Source organism: Hyalella azteca, unplaced genomic scaffold (genome assembly GCF_000764305.2).
Source record: "Hyalella azteca isolate HAZT.00-mixed unplaced genomic scaffold, Hazt_2.0.2 contig1289, whole genome shotgun sequence".
Taxonomy (NCBI): domain Eukaryota; kingdom Metazoa; phylum Arthropoda; class Malacostraca; order Amphipoda; family Hyalellidae; genus Hyalella; species Hyalella azteca.
The window spans coordinates 66,914-88,252 of NW_025931612.1; the positions used below are offsets into that span (position 1 = coordinate 66,914).

At 38.5% G+C, this 21,339-nt stretch overlaps 1 protein-coding gene across 1 annotated transcript; it reads right to left on the bottom strand.

The window, feature by feature from the left end:
* Nucleotides 1–9,971: 9,971 nt before the first annotated feature.
* LOC108674085 lies at nucleotides 9,972–17,656 on the bottom strand. Its single transcript, XM_018161988.2, has 13 exons — nucleotides 17,414–17,656; nucleotides 15,910–16,228; nucleotides 15,528–15,755; nucleotides 15,100–15,335; nucleotides 14,794–14,987; nucleotides 14,305–14,652; nucleotides 13,817–14,151; nucleotides 12,759–13,074; nucleotides 12,470–12,587; nucleotides 11,936–12,366; nucleotides 11,517–11,721; nucleotides 11,093–11,389; nucleotides 9,972–10,649 (listed from the first exon to the last, which is right to left on the bottom strand). The coding sequence occupies exons 1-13, from the start codon at nucleotides 17,555–17,557 to the stop codon at nucleotides 10,257–10,259; spliced, it is 3,564 nt and encodes a 1,187-aa protein (XP_018017477.1). The 5' UTR covers nucleotides 17,558–17,656; the 3' UTR covers nucleotides 9,972–10,256.
* Nucleotides 17,657–21,339: the final 3,683 nt, after the last annotated feature.

Genomic DNA, 21,339 nt, shown 5'->3' on the forward strand with positions numbered 1-21,339 from the left:
CACATTCACGGTAATGTTGCGCATGTAAGCAGCTATTCATTATCGCATGATTTTTTCACTCCAAATAAATGCCACTTTCGCACGAAGCCATTTTCCTAGCTCAATGTTATGTTGATGATCTTCTAAATTCATTGTTAAATAATGTTTGAAACTATTATGTACAGTTTCTACTACAATTCAAATGCTATGCTGGAAAAAACTAAATTAATAATAATTCCGTAATTATTAATTAGTTTAGTAAAAAATTTAATTTATTTACCTTGTAAACCATCTCATTGAAACAATTTAAAATATATAACCGATCAGAATATTAGACTAGAAACAAGGTAGAAGATAAAATTTATGAAAAATGAATCGATTGTTGTCCATGTTTTTATAATTTTTCCGAAATTGAATTTCTTAATGAAATTTCCTTCTCTGAGGTTTCTTGCTTGTCGTGTGCAGTTGGCCAGCGACAAGGACCCATGGTTAACTCCTGCCCTGCGTGACAATTGATAATGAAATCAAATTAGCCCGTGTTGCTTCCTAGCACGCATTCCTGGGACTTAGTGACACGAATTCTGAAGCCTTATTGGTGGCGGAATTCCTCAGCTGAATTCCATAGGTAAATTGGGCCTTTTATGTAACGGTTTATTGGTGGAAATGATGAATGAACTGGGAATTATTTTTCCATCTATATAATAGACTTTAATTTCTATTTCTTCAATTTCTATTTTATAGGCAATATGAGTGTGATCTGTGCCAACTCATAGTTTTGCTTTTGATTTGTCTCCATGTAGCTGCTCCACTAAAAGAAAATATGTACTTTTCGTCTGTCCTGGCAACGACTTACCTTGACAAGCAATCCATCGGCATTAATCCATTACCGCACTCCGCGGACTAGGCACCTTTTAATAAATATCTTCAAGGGTTAACTCAAAGCATTAAAGAAGGAAGGTATCAGGACGCCAACAAACTATACTCAAACAGAAGCAAATGCAATCGAAACTTGAAATCCACAGGAAGCCAACCCCGATTACTCAAACTTGCGCCAGGTTCATTACATCAAAGTCTACGGCCCCCGACACCGTCTTTGAAAAGCGACTGAAGATGTCGGGAAAAGTTGCCGGAGTTGAATTGAGTGCTCGACTAGCGCGTGTAGCTGGAGTCGGGCTATTAGACTTCGCTAGCCACTTCTGCTAATGAACCTGAACCTCCTGAGTCGGTCGGGCCTTTGGCTTTTTCCTTATTTTTGTATGGTGGCTTCCTGAAATAGATTCCTTGTGGCTTAAAGACCGTGATGTTACTTTCTTCGCCAAATGAAATACACGATTCAAGCTATTGTTTGGACCCACATGAACCATTCAAATATGATTGTTCTCTTTAGCAAAATTCCGGACTTGTAAGTTTGCAATTGCTTGTTTCAATCTATGCGCGAATTGGCTTCTATAGACGCAAATTTCGTCAAGGCTTGGTTTCTTTGAAAACTTGGTTTCGTATTTGCACTAAATTCTTAACAGTCGATTATGGAAATTTCTTAATTCTTCATAAAATTATTACAGGTAACGAGTACTACTTAAAACACTAAGTAATCTGGTATTTCTACAAATACCGTGACAGAGTTTATCGTATATCGGTAATAAGAAACACAAACCGATATCCTCGACTGAAGCACAGCTTGCAGACAATAGATTCCGTGAAGCCATAACTCGGCAACACGGATCTTTAGGATCCATAAATTACCGACCAAGATTCACCAAGCCTATAATTTTTCCCCTGAAACCTTGGCCACGCGGCATCAATTCCAGGCACACACGAAGTATAGAAGACAAATTCAAAAGGATTTTGAGGTAAGAAACCCCTAAATCTGGCATCGCTTTGTATAGCATAAACCTACTAGGCCTGTGAAGATGAAACAACGTCGATTGCGTCGATACTGTTGAAGCCACTCGTTTTCAACGTCAGATTCCAGGCTACAGACAAACATAGTTCAATATTGAACAATCTCAATAGGGTTCTTAATTATCATAACTCAATAGCGAAACAGACGCAATGTAGTGTTTTGTATTTTCGTTGTCTCGGGCTTGGATCAATATTCATGGTGCGCTTACATCAACAGATCGTTTTACAATCGAATTTGATTGAATAATTGCATTCTCTAGACTTATACATTAACGATTGATTTGTGAGCCAGCAATCATGAACTTGTTCTACATGATTACGTAAGTCATTTATGTTAATATTTGAAACTTCAAAAATTAAAATAAGGTAAATAACTTGTTAGAAAGAAATATTTGAAATTCGTAGAAATATTCATAATATTCTACACCTTCACAGCCCAGTTGAAATTTTAAGGGCCATTCTATGAGGAGACGTGAACCGGTGCTTTAATAATGATGAACGCCTCGAGCCGCAGTCATAAGTGAGTAAGAGGAAGTGAGTCGCTCGAGAGTTGAGAACTCTATATTACAAATATATCATTTAGGCTGATCATGCGCGAGTTAGGGTTGGCATCTCACTCAACAGTAAGAGTGATTCAGAATGATAACGTCAGAAATTCTACAAGGATGATTAGGAATGATAAGCTCACAAGTTTTACGAGAGCGATTCAGAATGATGACCTAATAAAGCTACATAAGTGATTCCGAATTATTTCCTTTTAAAGGTTACTACTAGTGTGATCCAAAATTATTAGCGTCAGGTTATAATTCGTGATTATAAACCTCATCATAAAGCCTTCAGGAGTGATTCAATATGATAACACTATTAAGCTACAAGGGTGATTCAGTATGATAAGAAAACCCCCATAAAGGACCCGAGGACGACTAAGGGCCTCGTATAGAGAGTGTCACGCTGCACTGAGCCGCACTGGCTGGTGGCCAGAACATCTCAGGAAGTTCAGCAGGCCTGAGATGGAGGGCAAATGCGCAGCTTGGAGCTCCGTTCACAGATAATTCCCCCTTGATAAAACATCTCCGAGGTGCTCTTCCGCACGTTTTTTGGCCATGAATTTTTCGTACTGCTGCACTGCTGGAGTTGATTTGATTTATGGGTAGAGGTAACCGACTCCAGCACAAATTTGAGCATTGGTGATTAGATAGATTTTTTTACCAGTTATCGTAGTAAAATTGCATTGGATGTTGCAATACATATGCAGAATATCATTTATTTTGGAAAATGTGCCGGTGTGAATTGAAATTTTAAAATGAGGAAAAAACACGATTTCGATAGAAGTGAGTAATGAGAATTTTTGTTGAATATGCGACATATGCAATGGACTGAAATGCGGCGATGTAGGTGGTGGATTGAAAGGCGGGCGATGTAGGTGGTGGATTGAAAGGTAAGCGATCCAGATAGTGGATCGAAAGTCGGGCGATGTAGGTAGTGGATTGAAAAGCGGGCGATTTAGACAGTGGATTGAAAGGCGCGCGATTTAGACAGTGGATTGAAAGGCGGGCGATGTAGGTGGTGAATTGAAAGGTAAGCGATCCCGATAGTGGATCGAAAGTCGGGCGATGTAGGTAGTGGATTGAAAAGCGGGCGATTTAGACAGTGGATTGAAAGGCGGGCGATGTAGACAGTGCATTGAAAGGCGTACGATGTAGGTAGTGGATTGAAAGGCGGGCGATGTGAAAGGGGCGTAAGGAAGAGATTAGGTTGAAGTGATGACGAGCTGATAAGTAGCAACAAGGACGTCACAGTCTGCTGAGTCAACCTGGCTTCAAGCCAGCATTTCAAAATAAATGCTTTACCCGGGAATTACCTTCCGTGTTTTGATACCTGTGTTGAAATGTTTATGTCTGGCGAACTACGGTTTATTATATGCTCAGAATACAATAAAAGTAACTATCATTTGATATAAGCATCATCTCGAGTTTCACATGACAGTGGAATCACAGTGAAACTTTCTGATCGTTTATGTTTGACGTGCCTAGTCTGGATTCTTGGCGTTGATTTCAACCATTAGTACTTGTATTTAAATAATTTTGATATCGAAAATGAAAGTATTAATTTCAAATTTATTTTATTGTATTATTTTATTTTCTTCAACTTCAGTCGTATATCAAAATATTATTTGCAAGATTAAAAGTTCGGTGTAGGTATGATTATTTATATTAATACAAATTTGAATAATAATTTTTCAAAGAATAATTTCTACAATTTGTCGTAATTTATCCGAGAAACTGCCGCACAAGAAACATCCACAAATTTTGGAAAGACAACGCGGGGAATAGCATCACCTAATATGGAGGGGGGAGTCCAAAATTGGGGCTTCTTGGACCCGCTGCTTTCTAATGGACACCAAGTGGGGCACATGTGCCCAACTTGTTCTTTAATTGGTGAGGCCAGCCCGACATTGTTATGCCTCTGACTAACGGACTCGTTTCATTCAACGCGAGAACAACGAAGAAAATACTTGACATCGCCTTACAGAGTAAAACGCAATATTTTTTAGCAATATTTTACCATAAATTAAACCTACTCGATTAGCTATCAATTACAAGAGCTAAATCTTATAACTGAACATTTAAATTGCTAAGATTACTAGGATAGTAATATCTTATTTGCTATTTTGCTGAGTCTAAGGAAATTCCGAAAAACGCAGAAATTCATGTAAGGTAAATGTTAGAAGTGAACGCCGTAGATTTATCCGTTCACTCGATCCATCTACATTCTAACTCTCACACATGGCAAAATTTTAACCTTGCAAATTATATTGGGGTTATTAAGCGTTATTAGGAATTCTTGTCATGAATTTTATTCACCTTATAACTAATTCTAACTTTGAAATAGACAGGATGACTAAGTACAATGACAGCTAATAATTACATCGAAGCAGGTATAACATAAAATCATCAATTTAGACAGGAGTGAAGAAAAATCGGCAATTTTTCAGCAATAAATTACCAAATTTCTATTTACTGCACGGCACTCTACTGTGAGTACTGTCACCATGGCAATTGTGGATGGAGATTTCACATAACGATTTGTCATCTCGTTTCCGCATTGTTAAAGCTTGCTCAGCTTTTCTTTGCTCGGGTTGGACGCGTGGTTAAGATCACTAAGATTGGAGCAGCGAATGTGGAGGGTTCAAAACTTACAACTAATTCAGAAATTATAGTAATAATCGGCAAGATGGGCGGGTGGTTATGAAACGGCTTCAGGATAATAAATCTTAAAACATGTAAATTCAAAAAAGGATCAAAATGCCAGTCAATTTCGGTAACATTGTTTTAGTTGATTTGATGATACCTGCAATCTTAGCTCTGCTTTGCATCCAACCCCCATATTAAAGTCACAAAAAACATTCATCCTTTGACAGCATGTCGAAATTGCCGCATAGGTGGCTCATGCCATGAGTGAAACTGACCACCACATGTCGAATGAATCGTCCACAAAAATGCGTACGCGCATTTTTGAGAATGACGGCGAGATCATAATTATTGGCGAGAATGACGAACTGGGCTGGAGGAGTCGTCACTCGTCTGAGTCCAGTGGGAGGAGCTCTGTAGTTCGAGCTAAGTCGTTCCCGGGGGATAATCGAAACTAGTCCGAAAATTTTAGGTGTTTGGCAAGGTTTTTTTTCACCATTATCTCATATCAATTATTAATAATGCTTGATATGAATTCGTACTGGTAAACAATTTCTTAGGAACGTTTTCCGATATTCTGTAATATCTGCCGATACTGGGGATGATGGTTAACTTTAAAGACGGCTATGTAGGGGTGCGTGGAAACGAGAGGGCGGACGAGACGGCAATCAGCACGGCAACGTCAAACACGGCGATCTTCAATTAAGAAGTCCTAAGCCGCGACTATTACCCCATAATCAGAGCGGACATCCGTAGGGCATGGCAAAATCAATGGCAAAATATTGAGGGAAATAAGCTGCGAGCTTTGAAAGACAGCGTACGAACCTGAAACTCGGCCTACCATAAATCGCGTCGAATGGAAGTGGCCCTGTATAGAATAAGGATCGGACACACACGCCTCACCCACAGATACCTTATGGAACATAGCCCATTGCAACGACGGTCTAGTCCCCCTGACAGTGATGCACGTGATAGCAAAGTGCCCAAACTACACCGCCAACTGAAGGAACTGCTTCCCTGATACTGTGTTATTGAACCCAGACGAAACCCTTGCCAGGATGCCAAAGGAGACTCCCGGAACTAATTTTAGAACGTACAGCATCAAGCAATACCTGACACAATGTAACCTGCTCCGAGAACTCTAAGCTTGCCCTGAGTACACCAACTGATACGGTTACCATGCGCGTACCAATCTCACGACCTAGCAGAATCCTCGCGACATCGTATTTTGACCGCTCAACTGAGCGATGGGAACCTACGAGCGGACAAACTGATTACAGCCTCCATTATCGTCCGAGTGGACAATACTTCAAGTCAGAAACACTCGGAAACGACGATGCTGTGTAAATGAGACTTTGACCTTAGGCGCGAAATAGATCAAGATTTACTGAAGCCCCAGAAATCTGCTACTACTATTAGTCTACTACTTAACTTGAAGAATGTTTCAGTAGTATACAGTATAACATACTGACAATATATTATACTTATTATACTTTGGTGCTGTTCTTAAAGACAGAAATAGTTTTATAACTCAGGGCCATATTTCCCTTAACCATAATAAGATATTTCAACGTCTATTGTATATTTTAATATGGTTATAGATAGGAAATTCGAATTTGTCCTTTATAAGATTGCGCGCTCAAATGAACACGTAAACAGACCTCTAATTTAATTGCTTCCAAAGTAATTTTTTAGCGTGTAATTTCCACAAATTCTGTTTGTTTTTGCCTCAAAACTCTACTGGGAGGCAATTTTTTGGCGAGCAAATCATTCAAAGAGGAAATTGAACAGCACGGACGAGGACTGAACAGCGACGTGGTCGGCACTAATTAGAACATTCGCTCACTATTGCAATCAGGAGCAACCGAGTCCATTGGAATCTATTAATAATCTCATAAAAACTAAATATTAAAGCCAAGATTATAAACAAGATAGCTAATTTTGTACTAAATATCACAATATTTTTTATTAGCCATCATTGATGAATTGTTTTCCTTTGTTGTTAACAATTTATTTATTTATTTTATTAATTTTTTATAGGGCGGCTTTTTCATAAAGTTTACCTCACCCGAATAAAAATCTTACTATGAAGCTCTGAAGTCTGCAGTTAAGAAATACAGTCAAATGATTCTAAAGAAATTACTTAGAGAATTGAACAAAGGACTCTTCTGTTTGAACTGAATTTTTAGTCTGACTTACGCCCAACTATTGCCTGGCTCGTTAGATAGAAAGCAGAACGGCTTTTGTTCCAGATTACCTTCAGACGACAAAGGGAGAAAGGATTTTATTTCCGATTTAAAGGAAGCAGTAAGCACAGATATATAAATAGGTGTATTGATGAAGGATCGAGGGACGGAAGGAGAGGAAGGGGACATTGAAGAATTAAACAAGGATGCACATCGGATCGCAATGAGTCAAGAAATTTCTGATAGATATTCAAGGGCCATTTGAGAAATTGCTGATGAAACTCCTATGACCTATCCTTGACTTACATACATGAACATAATCTTGTATAGCATTCGCCAGGGGTTGTAGGAGTAGGTTGCTGAAAAATATCACACGCGGGCGTGGCGAAAAATATGTATGTCTGATTTAAATTTAAAATTTCAGAACTGTATTCTTAGAAGTCGATCCTAATGTCACTAATAGAATAAGCATAGTAAATCCATTGACGAAAACGAACATGCTAATATACGTGATCCGTCTCCCATTCTGTTCTTTGACGAATTTAATGTACGGTGATCAAATCATTGTTCATTTGATGCGTCATAATGATACATCAAATGCGTTATTCCTCTTTAAGTTGGAAATGATGTGGCGCTCTACGACATTCCTCTGCTGGCTTGAGTGATTTTGGTGAACATGCGAGTCCTTGTATGACGGACGAAATAAGAATTAGGAAATGAGGGAACAGCCGGATTGTGAATTAGGATAGCAGACTTCAGTGTTGTCAAATGGGCCCTTTTCCGGCCAAATTTCGAGAAAATGGCCATTTCTAAAATGCATTTGCTTGACAAAAATTTTATTTGGCCGTTTTAGGTTTTTTTTATGGAGAATATGATACTCTCAATTTTTTATAAATTTTGTCCTCTCAAAACTTCGTTTTGCTCAAGATCCATACATTTAAATTTCGACACGTAACTGTGTCTAAACTTCCGTTGAGGAGGCAACACTGGTCGAGTGCCGCCAAATTTGGACTAGGTATACGTATAACATGGTTGAACCATGAGTTTATATCCAGTTCCCCACTGATATAGTAACCATGACGGCAGAGCTGAGAGTGCATATAGTTATCACTTTTCTGAATATTGCCCGATATTGGTAAATTCATTAGTAATTACTGTGGTTACAGAGCTGTTTCGTAATACATTAAGCCATTTGGCAATTGGCAAAGTGGTTAAAGTTGAGTATGATGATGTCGAAGTCGGCAAGGAAAAATATTTAGGAGTTAATACCGACAATGAGTTTAAATTTTCTAAGCATATTGAAGGTCAAGTTAATAAAGCCAATAAACGACTTGGACTGATCAGACGCTCTTTTGAGTTCCTAGATGCAGAAGCGATGAAGCAGTTTGTTGCTGTCGTGCGCCCGAACCTAGAATTTGGAAACGTAGTGTGGTCACTGAAACTTGAAAAGGACAAAAATTAATTAGAGAATGTTCAATAAAGGATTGACTTTCAATATTCACTTTAGTCCTGCAGTGACTACATTCTCTTTCTACCGCAGAAATGGGTTTGCATTAAATCAATTTTTATCTTATATATATAAATATTCTTCATTCAAAGCGACAACTTTCTAGCGCGATCGAAAATCTTCATGGTTGTTTGGTGGCAATCAAATACGAAAACTCGTGGTTCTGACCACTACTGTCTACCAGTATTAATACTTACGATCGGCAAGTAAACTGTAGAGTATAATTCGTGTATAATTCGCTGTAGGCAGGCGGCTGTGGTTTTGATGGTAATTTAGAATTCAGATGGTAAACATAGTGAAATTGGCATACCTAGCTAATTTCTATTTGCTGGAAGACTGAAGAGGAAATGTGCGCACTGTAAACGGTTTTAAATATCTTGAATATAGAAATTTATTATTAATGATAGACTAGGCCGTTTTGGCCTTTTTTGTGAGCCAAATTGCCTTTTCTCTTGGCTCCATCTGGCAACCCTGGTAGACTGGCATACTAGTTCAACCATGGACTGGCAGCAGAACTTGACAAGTTGACAGCCGACGCCGTCCGCTCTCTGCTGTGGCTGTAGATCCTAGGGTGCGTGTCTGACTGTTGCCGGCGGTCGGTTGCGACGGTTGGTGGCCAAGCCGATATCCTATTCCTAATAAAGTCGCTTGTCGGGCTATACGTCTATAAGTGGCCAGTAAGTTTAAACTTCACGTTATCATATTGCTATTCGTGGTTGAGACTTTAGTACATTCACTCACTTCACTACGTTGGACGGTTGGAAACTTGGAGTCTTGGAGGTTCGTAGTTGCGAGTTGGCTATGACCTAGGTATGAACTTTAGATTGAGAAGATAGATGAACTTGATGAAGTGTTTTAAGACAACTTCAGAGTTGATCCAAATTATAAATATTAATATGATATAGCAAAGGCCCCTGCCCCCTGCCCCTGGCAAAGGCGGCCATAGGCCAGCGCTGCGGAGCCGGTATGGAAAATTGGGCAAAAACCACCCGTGGCCGAGCAAAAATCACCCGTGCACGTGGTAAACCTTCACCCGTGCACGTGAGACGGTGAGACAATCTCACCCGTATTTTTAGCCTTTCCACCCGCACCCGTAGGGCCGTAGCGCACGCGGTTTACGAGGATTTCACCCGTAACGACCATAAGCGAAGTATGCCACAAGAAATAACTCATTAAACGCAAGCCAGCTTAGCCAGGCAATAATCTATTCATCTAGGGTACAAATGCAAGCTGAGTATAAATTTTGTCACAACATGGCAATATTACTGATCTTTTCTACTAATTATCACCAGTTCAATAATTTCAACGTATCATGTTGATTAAACATTTTTAAATTGCGAAGATATTATTTGAGCAAAAATTGAAATTAAGTCCTTTTCCAAATTAAAGAATGCTGTAGGGAAAAATTAGTCGTAAGACACATGTTTGAAAATTTTCGCTAAAATTAACGCCATGCCATTTATTTCAAACAATTACTAAGGTATTCAAGTCTTAAACAAAATCAGTGAGGTCTTCTTGATCCAGAAACAACGGATAATTCACCGGTTTCTGCGTGTGACGCTTTATCACCTTGCTAACGTCACTGTATTTTCCTCGATTCCTGACATCCGAGTGATGTACACTCCTATGTGGTAGCAAGTTCAACTTGCTATGGCCTTTTAAATAGAGTTTTGCCACAGACTTAATAGTTGATGGGCATCTAGCGGGAATTGGCATAAGCCAATCGACAATGGCTCTCTCGACCATATTTTTATTTTCCATCGGTCCTTGAAATAAATGTCGCTTGATGACGGAGTAAAACCCCTCCACTATTGCCTCGCAGCCGCCCATTGCCACGGCGACGTCTAGTGCGGTTGCTGCTTCAATTCCAAGCTCCGTGTAGACCTGGAAGAAATGAACGCTAACTGAAGAGGAATTCATTGTACTACTGGTTATGCTACTCACAAATGAATATTATACTTGACTATTCAATGTTTAGTGCCCGATTCATGTCATTATTAAACCTTTGCTTTCGTGAGATCAAGAATACAATATGTTTACGAATCTCTATGCTCCGGAATTTATCGTTAACGCGCAAAGAAAATTCGTATGACGTGCAATAATATTTATATAACTGAAGTCCTTTGAATCGAATTGACTTGAATTATTTCTCCTACTGAAACAAATTTTAATCTACATTTACATCCAATCTCCGTTTAACAATACGTATCGATTTTATTAATACAAATAAAATGTTAAATATAGTGAATCCATCGACATATCATATCGACAACGAGCTGTGAATGTTCTATAAACGAACCAATATATTAAAAAATTTCATTAATTACCTCTTCCTCAGTGTAGATAGCCGAGATAAAGGCACCTTCATCGAATGCGCTTTTGGTTTCGCTACGGTCAGAGAAGCGGAAGCGGAAGATCGGTGCTTGCAGAGTTGTCTGGTCATGCTCGTGAAAGCTGAATTCCACGAGCCTTGCCGTGGTGGTCGGCAAGTCTGTAAAGACTTTGCGACGCAGAGAGTTTGTGTTCCACACCATGTCATACAACAAATCTGTATATTTGCTGAATACTTCGTCAGCCATATCCTCGTCAAAAAGGAGCCCATCTTTTTTTTGCCGTGATGAAATCTGTGAGAAAAAATTTTTTTCAATATATTCATTCAGCGAAATTCTTCCCAAGTATTACACCGGAAAATAAGTCTGGATATAGTTGATCTAAATTGCTATGGCCCCTAATGTTGCTAAAAAAACTTACGTGAGGTAGTTCGCAAACATAAGCGTAAAACGCTCTGAAAGCTTCTCGACCATCGGTCTTGAATCTATTCTGCTGTTGACCTCCACCTCCCATTATGGGCCTCTTGGTGGGACCAGATCTCGATCCACACAGCCTCTTGATTATGGGAATAGGAGCGATGCAAGCAGCCAAGGTAGAAGCCATGCCATTTATGCCACTCTTATGCCTGAAGATATAAATAAATTATTCAGAAAAACAGACAATTGCCTATCGATTCCTCTGATGATGTATCAGGAATTCCCTTTTTTTCTTTACTCCCATCAAATTAGTTTCAATAAGCTGGCGACAATGAGAACTTTGATAAAGTTGTTACAAGAATAATTTTAAAAAGTTGTTATTGCGATAAACCAAGGAATTTTTAGTGCATCAGTGAAACCAACCTGATTTCGATGTTTGCAATTAGATTCGTAGTTAGAGTACATAATTCCTTGGCAATTTCTTTAAATTCTAGCATTTTCCAGTCAATTCCATTTTTGCTTCCCTCTTCCTTATCGACGACGAGCCAACCCTCAACCAGCGGCATAGAATGAAAGGTTCCATGTTTATTTTCTTTAGTAGATGACAGGAGTTCCTTCGTATGAGCTGTAGTGATGGGAAAGCGGGCGATAGGAAGGAGACGAAGATCTTCTTTGCGTTTAAGCTTTCGTAGATCGTTCTCCATCGTTTTCAGTAATTGGATTAAATCTTCTATCCACGCTGTGATGCTCCAAATTTGTTGGCCGACCCGTTGACTCAGCACCATCACCGAGACGATAGGTTGAAAGATGTCCAACATTAGACACAGCTCTAGCGCGAAATCCCAACCCCTGATCTGCAACATAAATTTTTTAAATATCCAAAGCAGATATTCAACCACGAACTTTAGTATTATATGCATAATAAATGGCTGAAACTAATGTGAATTTTGTATTTACCTTGAATTTCATTTCATCTGTATCACTTTCAGTCTCCCGATTCTCTTCATAAGTCAAAATCAGGGCCTTATAGCTGCTGTAAAGCCCCTTCAAGGAGTCGAAAGCAGAGCTTGAAAACCTGTTTTTTAAGAATTTATAATTAATTTGTGTTATGTATTCAATCCTGTCGAATCAAGTGTTTAAGGCTAGTGGTACAATAGTCAGCAGCAACATAACACCCAAAAACCTTTCATTCATTCATTGCAATAACCGAGTTGTGGCCAAAGAATATTTTCAAATCTTGACGAACCTTGTCACTGAGTATCCAGACAAACGAACTCCCTGCGCATTCGTCTTTTCCTTCACGGCTTTATACTCATCATAGCCACGCCCTGAATGAAACATGTCATTGAAGGAGTTCGCTCTATCCAGGAACTTTTTAAAGAACTTGGAAGATGAAGACTTGTCTTTCGTCGTTTTGATGCACAAATCAAGCCAATGGGCGCCGTCCCAAATAACTGGAAATTCTAGTCCTTGGGCGCGACCTTCTCTTGTGCTCGTTTGGCAGTGCTTCGAGAGTTCGGCTTGGAAACCAACTGATTGGTATTGGCCGTCTGAATGATTTGCTGAAAGCAAATGATAAATTGAGTATCATGGAAGTGCTGTCTTGAATGGAAGTAATAAGTGTTATGCGAACGATAAGCATGTAATATTGCTCAAAGTTTTAAATATTTGTAAATATTTGTAAAGCATGAACAAATAACTTTGTTAAAAACATCCATATCAGAACAAACAAACTCAATCGACAATTCTACGGACCCGCCAGCGGACTCGCCTGCGGACTCGCGCAACTGGGACACTCATAATTCCTTAAATACTTAACGGATCTGTATGAATTTTGGAATGTGAGTATTAATTATCGATACGCTGACGCAGGAATTATTACAGATTTATAAATGAATTATTTTTTAATTAAAACCAATAAACGTATTTTTTAAGCAACTGGGGCACTGATAATTCCTTCAATACTTAACGGATCTGCATGAATTTTGGAATGTGAGTATTAATTATCGATACGCTGCCGCAGGAATTATTACAGATTTTTACAGGACTTATTATTAGGTTAGGTAAGGTTAGGTTTGGTTAGGTTAAGTTAGGTTAGGTTAGGAAATAATTCATGCAAAAATCTGTATTCATGCTAGGAAATAATTCATGCAAAAATCAGTTGCGCGAGTCCGCAGGCGAGTCCGTAGAATTGTCGATCGAGTAACAAACAAACGAAAATATAAATCTGCTTGCTAGAATGTTTTAAAAACGCGAAAGCAACAAAATACTTGCTACGATGACTGGAGTACTTTTAATGCTCACCAATCAAATAGCTCAAGTTCTCTGGTTCGACGAGAGAAAACTCGACGATAGTATCAATCACTTGGGCTGCCAGCTCCTCTGCAGTGCCACCAACTACGCGACCCTCTTCATTAGAGTACACTTTTGGTGCACCTATTGGATAGGCTTGTCGTACTCCTTTATACGGGGCCAGAAGCATAATAGCGTGGTTTGTCTCGCGCCCTGGCGTGCTCTTGTCGCACGCCACAGCGTAGTGGGGGAAAAAGGAAGTGGACGGAAGTGGTGTAGTGAGGTATCTCTTCAGCTTCAGCCGGCAGTGACCAATTAAAGCGTCCGTGAATCCTTCCATCTGCTTGCTGTAAAATCAATCGATTTGGAAACCTATGTCATTGCAATAAATGAATAATTAGGTACAGTAAATATATCATAAAATTTGCTCGTCACGGTTTTAAACTATTTCTTTCCTATTTTCTTCACGAATGCCCACGACCATTATTATGTATCCTTACCGAGAATGGCCCAGAGTGCCTACGTCTACTTTAGCATCGTCGAGCATCACGACTTCAGTCTCGAAGTGCTCCGCCGCGGCGCCCATCTTGATTGTTGTGAGGGCAGCTTTGACCAGGTTCTGCAATGCGTCCACGTGTTTCTCCTCAGTTTCCATTTCTCTCTTTTTCAGTTTGTGAGCGTCTAGATGCGCATGGCCAGAAGTGCTCATACCGGTGAGGTGACTCCCAATTTCTTTCTTGAGTTCGGAGAAACGTTTTGGGTTTTTTGTTTTATTTAGCCCATTAGCAGCAACGAGGTTTTCATTTTTCTCCAAGAATCCCTCGCAGAACTTGATAGATGACAGCATTCTGGAACGCAACGCAACACGATGAATATGAAGGAAAGACTGTATTCTAGGAATACAAACAAAAGTTAGTATTCATATAATTTATAAACGTACATCTGCATTTATTGAAAGCTATTGCATTTCATTGCATGCATATACCTACTTTTTCCCATGTTTAGATGGGCCTTCAAGACCAAAAGCCTCCCGACACAGAGAACAGTAAATTCTTGTTTCCTCTCCCATTTCAAGCGGCTCCAAAACAATCGAAGTACAAGCAGCTACAGCTGCGATGGATGTTGCCTCGTGGAAACGTTGAGTGGTTGCAGCATCCATCAGGTAACTTGAGGTTTCAAGCTTCTGGAACATGATTATTCGTATTATTAATATCAAATTTAGTCAATTTTGGGCAATTTGCTTATTCGTTATAACATTGCAAACAGAATTGTAACGTGTACTTTAATTAACACACCTTCGACGGATGTTGCATTGAGATTTGGTCAATCTTTGCTTCCAAATTGCGTAAAGTCGTCAATATTTCTGCCAAAGTGTTGGTAGTCGGAGCTTCGGTATTTTTTTTCTTGAGTACGTAATCTTCAAGGGTTACTGGCTGAGCTGCACGCAGACGCGGCATTATTTCGCCGGAAGAAGGCGTTGGAGATATGGGCCGTGCAGTATCTAAAGAAGATGGCATCTCCATGACGTCAGCTGTAAATGATAGGTTAATAAGAGTCGCTGCATATACAAATTTCAGTGAAGCAAATGGAAAGCAATTGAAATCTCAACAATATTAAATATAATAATCAATTGCTTGACACAAATTGACTAGACTTAACTAGATGCCACTTTATAAGCTTAACCGAGTTGTTGCCTTTATGCCTTTATGATTTAGTTGCATACTCATTGCGCCGTCTTCAAATGTGAGTATTGTAGGTGATGGTGAAGGAGCAGCAGCAGGCGACGGCTGATGTGCGGGAACTGAGGGCAGCGGCTTGTCGCAATCTGAAGGCGGCTTGTCGCAATCTGAAGGTGGCTTGTCGCAATCTGAAGGCGGCTTGTCGCAATCTGAAGGCGGCTTGTCGCAATCTGAAGGCGGCTTCTCGCAATCTGAAGGCGGCTTGTCGCCATCTGAATAAATAGTTAATGAGAAGTTAATTGCTTATTCAATCTAACAAACGGCACTCAAAGATAATGCTTTGTCATCAATCACACAATAATTTAATTTGGCAGTAGGAAATTATCAACAAGCGTAGGTAGTTTTGAAGAAGGACATGGAACTTACTTTGATGCGTGGATTTGGTTCCAAGATGATTTTTCCTTTTTGTGTCATGTTTAAATGGCCTGGTATTCATAGGCGAATCTATGTGGACGATGTCTTTACTTGCATTATAGCCAGTGTCATACTTATGTTTCTCCTTGCCGTGCCTTTCAAGGTAATATTTATTTGTACGTTTAAATTTGAGACCACACTTTAAACAGATGAGTTGTGGAGATTCGACTTTCAATGATTTTTTCTTTTTAGTGGGAATATTTTCAGGTATATCTTCATCACTGTCAGGCCGCGTTCGTTTGAAGAAGCTCAGCAAAGTTGTCCTTGATACCTATAATTAATCAAAATTGCATTTTTTAAAGCCACTGAACTCAATAATTTATACATAGGTCCTAATTGTGTATTAAAGCACTGTGAATAAATTATTATTATTCATAATGATTAATAATTTTGATAATAATGACAATAATAATAATAAATTTACTAATACTTTCAATACTAAATTTAATAATAACTTCAATAAAAGTTGTAGAAGAATTATATTAATAAATAAAATTTAAACATATGTGAATAATTATTTTAAGAATGGTTTAATTAAATATTTAAAATAATGCCAATACTAATTGTACCCATAATTTTATAAATAATTTTATTAATAATTTAAATTCTTCAATAATAATTTATATAATAATTACAATATTATTTTGAACATTTTTTTTTCTTTATTCACATAGGAGTACACTGCACGTTAAAAATGAAGAAAATGATAGGAGAAGTGACAAAAGATTTCATAGTGAATGCCAAGCCAAACAGCTTCGCGATCGGCAATTGGTCCAGGCGAAAAAGGTTGTACATGACTGTATTAAATAATAACGAGATAATGACAAGAAAGGAAAAATCGTAATGTCAACAAAAAATTCATACTACTATACTAGCTACCCAAAAATAACTTCAGAAGAATAATATATAAATAAATAATAAATAACTTGAGAAATATCTTCAGACGATCAAGCCCAGAAACCAAAACTAAATAATATACCAATAATAAGATAAGTGAATAAAACCAAGCCCAGATACCAAAAAATTGAAACTGGATTCGGAGTAAGAACTTCGATATACGATCACACGCGTCATCGTAGCCTTTCCCTANGCCCACCTCTGCGGCAAATATCTATCCTTGACTTGAAAAATATATTGCCATAAAAAATTCATCCTTGACATGAAAAAATGTCTCCTTGACTAGACAAAATATATTTACTTGACCCAAATAACTTCGTTTCTGTTTCGTAATAATGTAATAATAATGATTTTAATAATTAATTATTAAATAATAATAATTAATGTCAATAATAATGTTAATAATAATTTAATTATTAAAATTTATTATAATTTCAAAAATATTTTCTAGAAAAATTTTATAATAATGTCGATAGTAATTTTAATAATAATTTCAAAAACAATTTTAATAACAATTTCATATATAGCTTTAATAATAAAATTTAAAACTGCATTATACCTTCCCAGAGGAGTGACCAGATGTGCTGGGACCATTGAATTTCGATGAAGGCGACTGTCCAAAAGTTTCATTGTGATGATCCTCGTCTACTTCTGTTCCGGTTTCGTCACTTTCACTAGCACCATTGCCACCTTCACAAGCCATGCCTGAGGCTGATTCCCTGCAAGCTGCGACTGGTTCGCGGTACAGTGACCGAAGTTTATGTAGCCTCTAACAAATGTGTGTCGTCACGACTGTGCGACGTCACAGTTCTACACGATTTATGGCAGCATGCATTTATGGCAGCACCATTCATTTTTTCATTTTATTCTATTCCCATTTACTCTTATTTATAGGAATTCATATTATTAGTTATTATTTATTGAATACTTATATTGTTATTTATTATTTGTATAGCCCCTAAAAAAGATTACGTCACTGTTCCTTACTCTATGCCTGGGTGTGAAGTCACTCCCTCCCCGGCTAGAATGTCCTTGCAGTCGACCGCAGTATCCTGTACTCACTGTAACCCTATTGAAAATCTCAAGCTGGTCATCGAAGGGAAACCAACTCGTATTTCCCCACGCTTGAGGTGAAGCTTTCCCATTGATTTAAATTACTTGAGGTAGCCCATGCAGATGTGTAACATTCTTACGCCATATCGACAATTTGAACTTCTAGTTATCACGTGATAACCTTGAATTTCACTTCCAGTACGCTTTAGGACAAATGTCGTATTAAAAAAAATGCAAAGATATATGACCATTATTAAGCATTAATTACGAAAAATTCAATGCATGTATTTATTTACGTTTACTTTCTTGTTAATAACTAGTTTTATGTGGTTCACAAATAGTTTGCTTCACCACGGAGTGCCTAAATTTATTTCAGAACGCATTTGGCCTTGGCTGCGCAACTACATTTGATTTTATGTTTTACGTATTCTACAGATTTTTTATGACTACACTTCTGGCTGTACGCAAACCCAGGTTCGCAGGTTCATGACAGATTATACTAGCATCAATTGAATATTTGTCTTGTACAGACATGAATTTGAACAGCAGTTAATCGTACTCTTTAAGCTTCGCGTTTGTAGTAAAGCATATTTATCTGTAGAAAGAAGTTAGCAAGCCTTACAGATTTCGGGTGCGCCATCGCTCTTAACAATGGCTTGATTGTCGAGACCCACAAGCTCTGCGGCACAAGCTTTCGCAGTGCCATGAGGTACCTTGAAGGTTTCCCTCCACTCGAGCATAGAAAGCTCGGCGAGTTATCGGAGTTTGTTATTGAAGCTTTACGTAAACACTTCGGCGCCTCTGCCGTGGGCGATGTACATGTACGAATGATCGGGAATAGGCTATATAAAGTAATCGGAAATAAGTTATTTAAAGTTAGGCGAAGTAAGAACAGATGTGGAGGAATGATATGCATTAAGACGAGAGAGCAAGTGAAGATGAATCACTGAACATATGATGAACGTATAAGGAAGATATGCAAATGAATAGTAAGAAGAGAGAGAGAGAGTGAAAGAGAAAAGAAAGAAGGAAAGAGAGCATTTGTGTTTGCATTCATTTGTCCATCTAAACGAGAGAATGCGATTCTTGCTTTTGTTATTATTACAGTGAGTGAAGAATTTTGTTTTCAAAGCTATAGTTACCACCGCTCACAGCATCGTAGTTCNTGGCGGGTAATAAAATGGCGCCAAGTAATAATCCTTTTTTCAAGTCATCAAGGGTTACTAATGCTGCATGTTGTAAACAATACATCATTATACGATCAATTACTTAGAAGTTGGTTGAGGCACGATGAATCGCCGCTTGACTATCGTGTCGGTCCGCCATCAGTTGGTCCAGCTGAAGCATGGTTGAACCATACAGCTGAAGCGGCTGTTAAGCCGTGTGCCACATCTCTACTAACAACATGCCACATCTAACGTGCAACGCTTCTACGGAAACAGTGAAATACTTTCCCTATTTCTTCTAACTCGTATTGAGGATGTCACCATGCACCCCATTACACATTATTATGTTACACGAACATTTTGTTTAATAAATATTTATAACGATTGTAAATTTTCAAACAGTTAGGCATTGCCTCTAGTAGAAACTGAGGCACTCACGCTGTCAGGCATACATGGTTTGCGGCAATACCAGCATCTGAGTCATCGCTAATTTTTTTTTCTAAATTTGGAAAAATCTTGATCATGTAACGTACCCTGCTGAAGTGACAATAATACTGAACAGCATTGTTTAGAAAAATTAATGCTTAAGCTGTACTCCTATAAAGGCGATCTATGAAAAATTTAAACGTTGTGTAAGTTTGTCATCTACCTGCCGTGGATGACAAACATTAACGTTCAATGTCAATGCCAGGGCAGATGCCGAACCAAATCCATGACCTGACATTAAATATTCATATATCCCACCCACCTGATGGACAAGAATGTGCCTTGTACATTACAAAGTAATACGTAAATTAAGAATATTCAAATATTCAGTCAACTATGCATCATCGCAGCAAACAGACAGCTATGCTTATTGAACTGACACCCTATGAGATCTTAGTTACTGAAGAGTAGAAATTAAACAGGTTCTGTGTAAGCTGTGTAATAAAATTATCTCACACCCATCCTAATTCAGAAGATAGATCTGTGAACTAATGTGTCTGTGCAACGAATAGGGATTCTTTGACAAATGATACTGGATTTTGAATATCACGGAATCTTGTATTAAACTCGATATAATTTGATCTAATGAACTAATTTTTTTTGATCACTTATAAAATAGATTTATTACGCGAGAACCTTGTGAAAACGCTTCGTGCATGGTTAAGATTGTGAAGATAGGAAAGGTAATCAAGTATTTTATATGTATTACAAAGCTGTCCATTACTTTGATGTATGCACATTGCACACCGACGCCAAGTGAACGCGGAAGACGTCACATAGCACTGCGTGACCCCTGGGCAGGCTGGGCCGCCTTCCCGCGCTTTTCGTATCCAATCCAATGACAACCCTCAAATTATCGAATGAAACATCTGTTCATGAAACGTCATGAAACAATAAGATTTTATAAGAAAACTTGAGCTTAAGCAACTAGTTCCCAGAGGAAAAAATCATAAGGTATTAAATCAGGTGATCTAGGGCTCCCTGAGGTGAATAGCTCACTGTGGCGAATCATGGATGAATAGCTCCCAGGGGTGAATGACGGGTGAAAAGCTCCCTGGGGTGAATCACGGGTGAGAAGCTGCCTGGGGTGAATCACGGGTGAAAAGCTCCCCGGGGTGAATGACAAGTGTAAAGCTCCCTGGGGTTACTAGCTCACTGGGGTGAATCATGGGTGAATAGCTCCCAGGGGTGAATGACGGGTGAAAATCTCCCTGGGGTGAATCACGGGTGAATAGCTCCCTGGGTATCGAGATTTATCAAGGATAAAAAAAAACAGCAAAAAGAAAACATGTAAAGACAACGTAATGATTACCTATGCAAAATGATCTTGCTAAAACTTTGCGCAAGCACGATTTTAGCACATGTCACTGAAATTTCCATCAAACGCTTATGGCTACATCGATCTGTCTGATTTTTGGTGGAGAGATGGAGAAAAACAGAGAACAAATCCTGACCTTCCAACTTTTTTTAACTATAATACTTTATGAGTTACAGCCGTTTAAAGTTGAATATTGTTTTTTTATGGAACACACGGTATTACGTAGGAGTGATATTAATAACACGGGACATCATATTATTAAGAATATGAGGAATACATGGACACTTGAGCAAGTACGATGCATGCGGCCCAGCAAAGTGAAGGGTGAGCTCAGATTCCAACATTAAACAATAGTAATAGAATAGAAGTGTCGGCACTGAAGAAAAAAGCCAAGGTATCATATTTTTAATCTATTTGACTACATAGCTAATTTCTTAAGTAATTCACAGTAACGACCCGACG